Source organism: Trachymyrmex septentrionalis, unplaced genomic scaffold (genome assembly GCF_001594115.1).
Source record: "Trachymyrmex septentrionalis isolate Tsep2-gDNA-1 unplaced genomic scaffold, Tsep1.0 scaffold22, whole genome shotgun sequence".
Taxonomy (NCBI): Eukaryota; Metazoa; Arthropoda; class Insecta; order Hymenoptera; family Formicidae; genus Trachymyrmex; species Trachymyrmex septentrionalis.
The window spans coordinates 1,657,986-1,670,673 of record NW_017305375.1 but is presented as its reverse complement, the minus strand read 5'-3'; the positions used below and the strand labels follow the sequence as shown (position 1 = coordinate 1,670,673).

At 30.8% G+C, this 12,688-nt stretch overlaps 1 protein-coding gene across 1 annotated transcript in view; it reads right to left on the bottom strand.

Annotated features, from left to right (window-relative positions):
* The window catches only part of LOC108748251 (leishmanolysin-like peptidase), a 282,732-nt gene that overhangs the window by 4,361 nt on the left and 265,683 nt on the right, over positions 1-12,688 (bottom strand). Inside the window, exons 5-7 of the mRNA XM_018486286.1 lie at positions 5,155-5,266; positions 3,149-3,330; positions 1,569-1,772 (exon numbers count right to left, since the gene is read on the bottom strand). Of these exons, the coding sequence (XP_018341788.1) occupies positions 1,569-1,772; positions 3,149-3,330; positions 5,155-5,266 (498 nt within the window). The remainder of the gene's footprint in view (positions 1-1,568; positions 1,773-3,148; positions 3,331-5,154; positions 5,267-12,688) is intronic.

The following is a 12,688-nucleotide window of genomic DNA, read 5'->3' as shown; positions in this document are numbered from 1 at the left end:
AAAGAACGCCAAAGTCATTCTTAAAATCTATTATAGTCCGGAATGCCGGAATGGATCTGTTGCTGGAATTTCATGATTCGGAGTGGAAAGTCGTCGATTTTTGCCACTTGGCGGACAGACCGAGCGGGATAGCGAATTGAGAAAGAGAGTTTAGAAGAGAACATGAGAAGTAAGTACGATAGTAGGAAAAGTAACGGATGGAAGACGGGGAAACAGATAGAAGGGTACGTGAAGAAAGATCGTATAGGAAAGAGCTCGCATCTGCCAACGCCGGAAGCCAGTTCGTTACGGTCCGTCGACTCGTATAGAACAGGAATTTTCCAATTTTAAAGGCAGATACATCGTCAGACAATCGCAAGAGCAGGAAAGAGAAAAATGGCTAACGCATCGTAGTCGAGTGATGAGATGACGAACAAATCAAAGTATCAGTATTTTTTTTTTCTCCTTCTCATTATACGAAAGTAAAGTAATATCTTCAGCACAATTGAGTGTAAAAATTTATGAAAAAAGAGCATTTATTTATTTTTAAAAAATAGAATGTAATAAATATTTACTTATCAAAGAGATAAATTCATTGCATTTTAATCAATTGAAAATTGTACTGATAAATAAAAAAATGTCTCGCGAAATACATATTTCAAGAGTTTGATCAATAACAATATTATTTTTTTATGCTTAAATATTATCTATATAGCATTGTAGTTTCAGTTTAAGAAATCGTTAACGTTAACTTTGCGCTAAGCTTTGTTCGTTGGTAGAAATTTATGTACTGTAAATTTATGTTATTTAACCCTTTAGAAGATTAGAACTTTCTAACAAAGTAACTTAAGGAAAATCTATTACTTTCTAAAAACTTTCGAGGTCGTTGAATTCGATTCTAGTCTCAGAATTCTAAAATTCAAATTTCAAAAACCTGATCTAATTATCGTGAAACTTGGGTTTCAGAAGATTTTTTATATTTCTGAGTTTGAATGAAATCTAAAATATCGAATTTCAAAAGGATAATAAAAGGAAGATCCAGTTTCACAAGATTCATAATCAGAATTTGAAAGTCAGTTTGGAAGTCGGGTGCGTTAACTAAATATCTACTGATTAGCTTCAAATATAGCAAAACTTGATGTTATATTTTTCAATTAAAAACTCTTTAAAACCGAGTTTTACGATAATAAAATCATTTTTTTTTTAAATTCTATTCGCTATATTAAAGCGGCTAATTTGAATTTTTGTTACATTGAATTCGAAAAAGCATTCAGATTAGACCAAGTTTTATAAAATTTGAACGTGCAATTTATAAAATAAAAAGGAGTGACGCCAAACGAGAGCATCAGCCCACAAAAAGTTAATTGATTGTAAAGAGTGTGACATAATATTCTAAGAATATTAAACATTTTTTAACAATGCTCGTATTTGTAGTAAAATTTAATTGACAATATATCTTAGTATTCGAGAAATTATTCATCGACCTAATTTAATTTCATACTCAATGAACGAACTAATATAATTTGCGCGTCTTTCATGCTTAGTAATAAAGGAATCTTAACGTAAGATGTACAAAGAGCACAACGTACTTTTCATTAAGGGGTGGTTTTCCAGTATCGCTTCTTCTAGGCGTCCTGGGCTCACCATTCTCGTCTCTATAGAAAGCGTATAAGCTCACAGAAAATCCTAAAGCGTGCAGGATCTCGTGTTTAACGGTGCTGAGCAACGTTTCCAACTCCTGTGGTTTCGTGCTGATGCTTCCCGGGCATAGATTGGCATGACCAGCTATCGGCCTAAAAGCAATTTAGTTCGCTTCAGCAACCGCGAAATCTTCTTTCGTTTTTATTTTAATTATTGAGTCTTGTAATGTGGCGTATCAGTTCTTCTATTATTATTTCCTTGGAAAATACAAGAGTTCATTAAGATGTTTGCAAGATAAATATATGATTAATGAGAGAATAAATTTGCATAGACATAAATGCAGAATTTTCGCAAAGAATATTTAAATTAATATTAAAGCTGTGCAAATGCTGTATGTTACGTAAAATATTTTTTCACGCTCGAATATTTTAAGGATTTTTCCATAAGCAAGCGGTAACGCACGAATATCGTCGATCTATCACGATCAGACGTCGTGAGAATAATAAAATTCGCGCAACGCCATTTACATCGACCGTGGTACGACGTGCGCGACGTATGTACTTGACAGACAAATTTAATCTACTCAATATGCGTTCACGTTTCGATAGAGTCAAAGTTAGACGTCAAATCACGTCGAGTTTTGCTTCTGCAATTTTCGATTATAAATTCGGTCCTGGAAAATATTTCCTCGATTTCGAACGACTCGTATAATATGAATAATCTATAATTATGGTAATTAAGATTTAACCAAGATAAATAAATTATTTGTTCTTTACTCTTTAAATTCTTTGGAGTAGAATCTCACTCCAAAGAGTAAAAATTCTGCTACTCTTGAAAAAGAGTGGCAGAATTTTCAATCTTTAAAAGTAAGATTTTACTTCGAATTCCACTCTTCAGAGTGAGATTCCATTCTAAAGAATTTAGAGAGTATATTATATCTTATTATTACGTATAATATTATTTTAATAGAACTGTAGCAACTACTGTATGTATATAGAAATAAAATAGAACAATTTAAAATAAAGATAAATTTAAATAAACAAGACGTTTACTGCTTAGAAATAATTTGTTGTGTATAAACACACAAAATAAAATATCGTTTTAATTAAAATTATTAATATGAGAATCCGCCATTGTTAAATCGCTCGCTTCGTACAAACAATCTCTCTTATAAATCTTGTCAAATATTTAATCCGACGTTCTCATGAAATATATTCATGCCAGATGGTGTTTGCCTTCGTCTCTACCCTTCCGTTTATACAAATAGCTAAAATTGCGCATGTTTCAATCATGACGCGCACTTGTTCAATGTATTAATGCATTATTAACGACGTTCTCAAATATAAAAATATCTAAAACTAAATTCACGTTGCTAACTCAATAATACTTTTTATTTTATTATTAACGACAATGTTAATGGCAATAGTGTGCGAAACTTTTATTAAAAATATTATAGCACTAGTTAAATTTATACAGTTTATAAAATTGTTAAAGATTGTTTTCATCGACTAATTAAATTTGAATTTACCGATCCAAGGCTGCTTCCTGTTGACAATGAGCAGCGTAGGCTACTGTTAAGCCCTTGTGACATCTTTCAGTCTGCATGGCGGATACATAAAAGACAAAATCGGCACCGTCGATTCCCGGACCAGCTTTACTTCCTTTAGCTATTCCACAATTATGTCCCGTCGCATTACACGTTCTGCAAACCTATAAATGTGCACATTTGAGGAAAACATAAAAAGATGTACAGTAAATAGACATAGAATTATTGTTACTTCAAAGAAATTAAATAATTTTCAATTTGGAAAAAATAATTATTAATCAAAAATGGAAAAATCTCATATCTTTTGAAGAATTTTACATTGACATAAAATGAAATTATAAGCAACATTGCTCATCGTAATGAGTGTCAGACACACAAAATATTCTAAAGAAGATTGCATCCTATAAGCAACGAAGTATCCGAAAACATTAACGCTGACGAACCGGAGCGGAATCGCATTACCGTCAAGACACCTTCGGCGAGGAGGTAAATAATTTTACGCCGTCAGCAAATATCGTCAACGACAAGGGTGATGACGCTCTAATAAGTTATCTGACACCAATTCGCCTCTCAGGGCCACTCATCAATTAGCGCTTCTCTCATTTTCAGGGTGCTGTCGTTAAAGCATATCTCCTTAGTACGAGTCTTAGTAATCGATCAAGATAAAGTGTCAATAAAATATCATATTTATCGATATACGTGATCTCTCATTTCGATATACGTGATCTACTTGAAAAAATATATAGAGATCTCCGTGGAGAATATAATCCGTCATCTCACACAAAAAAAGTAAATTTTTTATCAATTAAATTTTACTTTATATATTATCAGCAATAAGTTTGTAATTAATATTTGCGGGTAATTATAAATGAATAGATTCAATTACAGTAATCATAATTACTAATATAATCTGTATATATCGTTGTAATGTCATTATAATGTTTTAATAATTTAAATTCTTTAATTTTTTAAAGATATATTCTTTGATTCTTAATATTTAGTAAATCAGATTTAGTAAATCGAGAATATCCCGAATATAATTATAATAAATTTTAATGTTATTAAAAATCTAATATTAAAAATACTGAATTGAAGAAGGATCTGACGTTAAAAATACACTGTATGTATATACTTAATAATAAATAATAAAAATGTTCAATTTTTTAATATATGTCAAGTTTTATGTTAATCGCATTAGTCTAATTTTGATATTTCGTTATAATTTAATTTAATTAATTAAATTTAAATTTAATCTTTAATTGAATGATTATTCGTTCTTTATCATTAACGTTAAATATAAATTCCTTTTTATTATAAATTTAGTATAACATATAGTCATTTATATTAGATGGATAATTACAAGAATTATCCACTTAACGCAAATTATGCAAAATAAATCAAAATTTACTATGCAGATTTCAAATTCTATTTCAAAAAATTCAACATCAAAGTATAATTATGAAAATTTTAGATAACATATACTTTCAATATAATTAACTTTTTTGTGCATAATACAATAATTTAAATAGATAGGATATTTTTCCAAACTTAATGGTTACAAAATTACAATAAGGTTACAAAGTGTATAGTAAACAGAGCAATAAAATGCAAAATACTCTAAAAGCATATTTCTATCTTTCTTTCATAAATTATATTGTAGATTCATTAGCACAGATTTTCAATCGATTATTCTTTAATAAGAATTTAAATGGACATATCTTTTCTAATTTTCAACATGGAATTTTCAACAAAAATTCTATATTAAAACGAATATTATTTGAAATTTACAAAATAGAATTTTTGCTAAAATATAATCATGAATTTTTGACTATTTTATATCGTAAACAACAAATAAATAATTCATAAATTCCACGTGATTCCCCAATGCCCAAAATACCTGTACCAATGCCCAACTATTCCTTTGACTGGCTCCGATATTTATTGCACGGTTTAACTCGACTTAGGGAACTTATCGGGTAATTACTTACGTCAAGATGGTCTTCCGGGACGCGTACTTCACCGCACATAGTAACAGGACGGCAAGTATCTATACAGTGTGTGTGGTGGTCCTTGACGAAAACTTGACTACTCTCGCATTTCCTGAAAGCATACCGAAATGCCGGAAATTATTCACGGAAATAAAGCTCGTCAGAATTAGATTCTGAAATATCGCGTTTCCACAAGCGTAACATACCGAAAAGTGTTCATAGAAATAAAGTTCGTCGAAATTAAATTATAAAATATCGCAATGTTAGACAATTAACACGCGCGTTGAAATAGTTTAACATATTTAATATAAATTTTTGATGTAAATTAACTTTACTTTCTGCAGGACATTTATTCTATAAATCTGAAAATACAGAAATTTCAATATAAATTTCCATAAGAATTATGTATACTAAATTTTAATGTACATTCAGTAAAAATGTTTTATATTGTATTCGCATAGAGACCTTTTACAAATATATCTCGTTCTGAAGGAGAAAATAGTTATCGAACTTTACAAATAAAAGAAATAAAATTTTATTTTTCCTTTCTATTAGACACACTGTCTAGAAGAACTTGCGCGAAATTATTAGTCATCACTTTTAAAAGAAAGCATTTGAGAAAGTCGAGTGAAATTGCGGATATTAATGAAAGAAAATCAGAAAAGAGTCGCTTTTAATACGAAGGAACATAAAATAATTACAGAGATCCGCGTTATATAAAATAGATTAACTTGGACAAGATTAACTTAAATTAATGGCAGTGTAATGACACTAATATAATTACAGATATTTCTATATCAGACATTAATTTACGTTATATTATCTTCTCTCATCCGTATTATTTCTCAAATATATATTTTCAAATATGTAATTTAATTAAATGATGCGTCTGTGTATGGAAACGTTTTCACATATGCATGTGCCAATAAGTATTCAAATGAGAGCTTCAGATTAATATTCTATTAAAGTCTACTTGAAATTAGTTCCTGTGTAAACGTGCCATGTATATGTAATACAGCATGATAATATTGACAAAGTTTATATTACAATGAAGTTGACTTCACACACTCTTCTCTTTTTCTAAAGCACTATATACCTTCGCGTACGTTTTTGAGTGGTATTATCTGACGAGAGTCAAAGCACGACAGCGACGCTGCTTCGGGACATCCCGATGGAACTGAAATGGCTATTGCAGGACAACGTTGTTCCATCGACGACGGACGATATCGATCTAGTATATACTTTTATAAGGTAAAAGTGGATACGACTATATCAGATACGATGGTGCTACCGGCAAGCAAGGATAAAGAGGGCTCTAGGGAGAGGTGAGAACTAAAGAGAAGGTGCACTTCGCTAAATAAACGTCGTGCCACAAGTATGTTCGACATTTCTGGTAAGAAGACGTTCTCGTTGATGTTGTCGAAATTGAAAAAAGAATATGTACCTAGTTGTAAATTTTTTCATAAAAATAGAAATTAGTTAATCAATTTCGACATAGTATGAAGAATAATACTTGTAACGTGTAATTACCTTGTCGCAAATTGAATTCTAATTAAAGATAACATGTTATCTAAAAACGATTTTTACAATCTTTCGATACGTGTGTCTTTTGTTCGTTTAATTGATATTTTTTATTGAAAGAGATGTATTAATTACATCCTGATAACATTATGCGTAAAATATCAAAGTCAGGAAAATATTATGAATATTAAATTTACTATAAATGATTACAATATACGCAATATATATTTAAAGCTATAATAAGAGGTGCGGAAAGGGGGAAGAGAATTAACCAAATCTGATATCATGAATGAATTGGTTAATTTTCGTCAAACAATATGCAGATAATGTTAACATCCAATATTATGCGACATTGATCATTGCAAATTGGATGAAAGACCGAAGGAATTAATTTAATTGCATCATTAATGAGAAAAATGTCTATTATTAATAATGATATATAATGTAAACTCTGCTAGTGTACAAATTTTGCACTATTTTACAAAGAAAAAAGAAATTAATTTCCAGTACTAGTTACGCGTGCAACTTCAAAAAACTCTTAATTGTTTACTAAATTTTCAACTCCAAGAGATGTATGTCAAATGTATAAGTCGCTAATCAGATTACGTTTTGGTCGAGTTGATTTGTGTAAGGCAAAACAGTTTTCTGATTCCATCGAGAAATTCTAGATTCAGATTGTCGATAAGGACATCTGGTTGTTCGAAACTTTTAAAGAAAAATTGTCTAATATGTACCATTCACAATAAAAATATTTCTTGCATTCAAAGATCATGATGTATAAGTCTTTCAATTTCTCGAAATTTACGATTTCGATTGTGTGTAACGCCGAGTTTCGAAATCGATCACGTCGTCCATAGGAAGAAACGCTGTCCGTAAATAGTACAGTAGTTTCCAAGCAATTTACTGTTCCGTTAAGAGTATCCTCCGGCTACTTCTTCTTGTGCCTTCCTTGTTCAAGATCCTCGCAGAGAAAACGGAGGTGCGACTTAAACCGTTTCTCTATTGCCGACGCGAGATACATTCTTGTCAAGATAGAATCTTGCAATTTCGGGGACTTCGCAAAGTCGGTTCGATATCTCTACCAGTTTTTCGTGGAAATTATGCGCATTTTCCTTTCCCAAAGGAAGTAAAACACTTCAAAATGTTTGCTTATGAGCGAGCATGAAATGTGCAAAATACTAAACTTATTTTTTTATCTTAATAATTTTTCGTTTTGAGAAACAACTATCGAGACATCGATAGTTCAATCATATGAATCAGAAGAAATAAAAAATTGTCCTACATTAAGTTTTAGCGGCATAAAGTAATATTTATCATTTAATTCCGAGAAGAAAGTTTAATAGAATTTTTAATCTAAAATTTAATATTACACATATCTATATGTATTACAAATTCAGAGAGACGTTTAAAATCTCAAATTCTTAATCATATTAACATATGATATTGATTCCATTCTTTAGGTATAATAATTAAAAAATATAAACGACAGAGAGAAAAATAAATTACTGATTCTTCAATAATGAAACTTTATCAATTTATACGTGAGATATGAGACCAATATAATTTTCATATAATTATATCATGTCTAATCCTTATTTATTAAAAATTTATTTCAAGCATATTTATTATGTTTTCTCTTTCATGCTCGAAACAATAGCAATTTATTTTATAATAATTGCTTCATATTTGCCTAACGTACAAATTTAATCCAACATGGAAACGCGAGCTTACAGAGTAGCGCTTAATCCCTTCGGGATGACGATTGATCCCATCAAAATGACGTTCGATCTCATCTAAATACACACATATGTGCAAACGATGAGTAAGCGAAAATCTTCTCTGTTATGGTAATCAGTGATACGTTACATTGGCAAAGGAAATACATATCGTAATTACATAATTATTATTTATACAGTTAATGCATATAAAGTTCATATAAATTGTAATTTACGCGCATGCTATTCAAAATTAATATCAATATAATTTTTAATTTCAAAATTTAACCCTTTGAGGATTGGAGCTTTTCAACAAAGCAATTTATGGAAGATCTATTTCTAAACATTTTTGATTGAATGCTTTTTAGCTTCACAATCTTAAAATTAAAAAATTAAATCACCAAATTATCTCGTAGACCGATTTTTATGAAAATTGAGTGAGCAATTTACAAAACAAAAGAAGATAATTCCAAATGGGATCGCCGCACAAAAGGTTAGCAAAACTTCAATGCCATCAAAAGAATGGCAAAATTCTTTTTAAATATGAGATTCTTTTGTATTTTTATTATATATTAATGCTGAAGTTTAACTTACTAATTAAGAACAATATTTTTTATATTATGCTATATAAACATTAAATTGTACAAATATTTGATCATACGCAAACGTGATTCTATACTGAAAGCGTACAGTCGTCGCCGGACTATCCGTAACTTCTTTGATATCGAAATCTTCGAAATTTGGGAATACTTTTTGACATGACAGGGACGAAGATGCTGATGGTGACTTCTAAAGAACTTTATCGTTCAGGTAACTTAAAGGAGTCCCGAGCACTTTGAAAGCACCACTCCGTTGCACTTACTCGGGACACGTAATGCAGTGAGTACGGATTTGTTGCAGTGACACGCTTTCTGCATTACCAAGAGCTCGTTGGGTACCGACACCAACCCAACATCCTTCGGTTCCTCTGAAGATGTATAACAGCTGGTGGAAACCACACGATTCACAGTTATCATGTTCGAACGAAAAAAAATCAGACAAAAAATTAGCACATGGTTTTTAGATCTATAGCGAGACGTGTGTACCTTGTTTCCAAGTATATTTACGAGTATGTCTAAGGATGCGTTCGGGGAGACACTATTTGTATCATTCTAGCCTTGTTGTACATCTAATGAATGATGAAGATAGAATGACACAAATAGTACTAATAGCGTCTCCCCAAACAATTACAATTTTTTTTAATTTTTTTTTTTAACAAGAAATCCTTAATTGTCTGATGGCTTAGCTTAATGGTGACTTAGCTTATAGACAGGCCAAGCATGTTAATTTGATTAAAGACATATTTATCTAAATATAATATAAAAGTTCCAAAATTTAATTTCAATTTTAAGCGAATAATAGAAATTTCATTAACACTATTATAACTTATAACGTGCCGCAAACTCTCGCAGCATTCAAGTGATAATGTTCTTCACTTAGCGCTCGAGTCAGCCTTTGTAGCAAACATACCGAGAGATAAAAGCAGAAGGCGTTTATATGCGCCTTATGCAGTTTATATGCGCGTGTTATATAAGTAAAACTCTATACACGCATATATATATATAACATATATATATACATAAGTAACTGAGAATGCTCATTTTCCTTTGAAAACGGAAATCCGTTATATTCGTCTTCTTTCTGCATCCTTTCAGCCACAATACCTTACATTCTCCTTTGCTGCAACAATAAGTGTTAATGTAATTCTACAGCCACTTTAGTATATGTGTATGGTGTGTAATCGTGCCATCTCTTCTTCATGAAAATTTAATTAAATTTGCTGAGTTTTTCGTATTGATTTACAGTAATGCTGTAATATATTTTTCACCTTATCATATCACGTTAATTATCTATTTAAATATTGGATAATTCATACTCTATTACAATTTCAACACGAGTCTCATTAGAAAAGATTGAGACTAGAAATTTTATTGAATTCGTAATATAGGTATGGATGTACTCGTCATATATTGGTTATGTAAAGCTATAACTGCTCAGACACTGCTGCATGTACTTCTAAATTTTGCACAGACATAGAGTAAAGTAGCGAAGTAGTTAAGGACGAAGAGTACTTAAGAGAGAAACTTCTCTTAAAAACGGCATCGCTGAGTGGCACACCTGGCTTGTCTAACATATAAAGCGGCATATTACTTGCGTACAGATCCTTCATTAACGATGAAGTAGATACGGCTGAGCATGCAGTACGCTCAACCGAAGTCAACAGCAAAGCAAACTACTGTGGCCTACGGGTCAAGTAGTGTATTCTCGTACGTGATCAGCCTATACCACTATGTAAATATTAGCAGATTCTAACTTGTGGTAGCTAAGTTCGCGTTAACACTGACCACTAAAGACTCTATATATAAAGTAAATCTACCTAATGTAGAACGCTGAGTACATTATTAATTTTTGAAAACTCTTTCTACGTGTACAAGAGGATTAAATTGAGTTCAACTTTAAAAACATTTCAAAATTTATTTCGTTACCGAGAGTGACGGATAACAGAAAGAATGTGGGAAATAGAAAAAGCCGAGATAAATAGGATACAGAGTCATCGAAACGAAGATTAATGCCAACTCGTTAATTATCTTATACTTCTTGTCGAAATGACAGTAGTTTTCTCGATAACAAGGAAGCCAAGCTGATATATTAAGTCAAAAAATGAGGAAAAAGTGTGAAGAATGAAGGAAGAAAAACGCAAAGACATTGTCGATCAATTTCATGTAATAGCGAATAGATTCTCGTATCTGTCATTTTTTTTTACCTTATCAGTTTATATTTAGAAAGTAGAAAGACACCACCAGTGAGATCGGCGTCAAGAGTTTCCCTACCTAGTGCAATTTGAATGCAATAACTACTTGCAATCCCTTTGTTGCTGGAATAAAAGGACTGAAGAAAATGCACAAGAATAGACGGTCTATTGTCCGCCCAAGATTTACTATTCTTTGTAATGGAGATTCTAGCAGCAACGTAATGAAAGAAGTTCATAGATATATCAAGCATTATAATCGTATTTATTTGATATCATAATTATATTTAAAAAAAGAACTATAAATACATAAAAATAATGTATTCTTTAGATACACAATAAAAATAAAAAATTGATAATGCTGCTATATAGATTTCTGAATTTTCTCTTCTAAAATTAAAGAGCATAAAGTTAAAACGAAATAGTAATCTATTTTTATAATTAATCAATAAAAAAAATCATATTCAAAAATTATTCGCTTAAATTCCTCAATTACGTGTCAGATCCAAAGTAGAACATAACTCAATCAAAATTATATCTGCAATAGTTCATTTATTTCAAGTATCAGAAATATATGTATATTTGTAATTTTTTAACGAAAAAACAATTTATATAATTAATTAAGAACTTAACATTTCCGCATTAGCTGCAATTATAAAAATTGATGTAAGAATGTTATCTTTTACACTCCAGTTTTGTTTTATAATATTATATTATATTGTATATACTTTATTACCCATTCAAAGCTTTACGCTAAAACTTTTTTACATACGTGTCTGTTGATATGTACAGTGTAAAAAAAAACCTCAATAAGTAGATAACGTTAATGAGTCATCACGTGGTTTGCGACTGAAGTTAAGAGATTGAAGCTGACGTTAATTAGAGCGGTATACGTCATTATCCCTTTTCAGTAGCCTACGTTTCTCGTTTCTACCGCGTCGTGTTCCGCGTTACGAACAGCGGGGACGTGACGCCGCCAGTATATGAGCTCGGAGAATAGAAGGGAAGATTGGTTCCCTTCGACATAATTATGCCTCTTTGACGTAATTATTTGTAGACGTGTGGATGAAGCGCATGTAACTTCGTCAAAATGCTTTCATTCATTTCCGAACAAGCTGCATGCACTTCAAACACGAAATTCACATTTTCCAGATTCAAAAGATTAAAAAACTAAATTTGTGACTGTACTCATGAGTGCGGTATAATTTCGTCACGGATTTACAACGTCGGTTCGCAAAAATTTTATTTCCTCAATAACTTTTATATAATTTAAGGCACCACTAAACTTGTTAAATTATCATCTAAAAATCCGAATCTCGAGTTTGAAAGCTCTTAAAACTATGTGTAGTGAAATAAAAAGCATATTATTTTTATTTTAATCTTATTATAATAATTTATGTCATTATAAAGTATAATAATAATAGCATAATATAATAATATAATAAAATATAATAATATAAATAATGTATTTGTATTTAGAATGGATATGAGAACAATTTATCCATGAAAA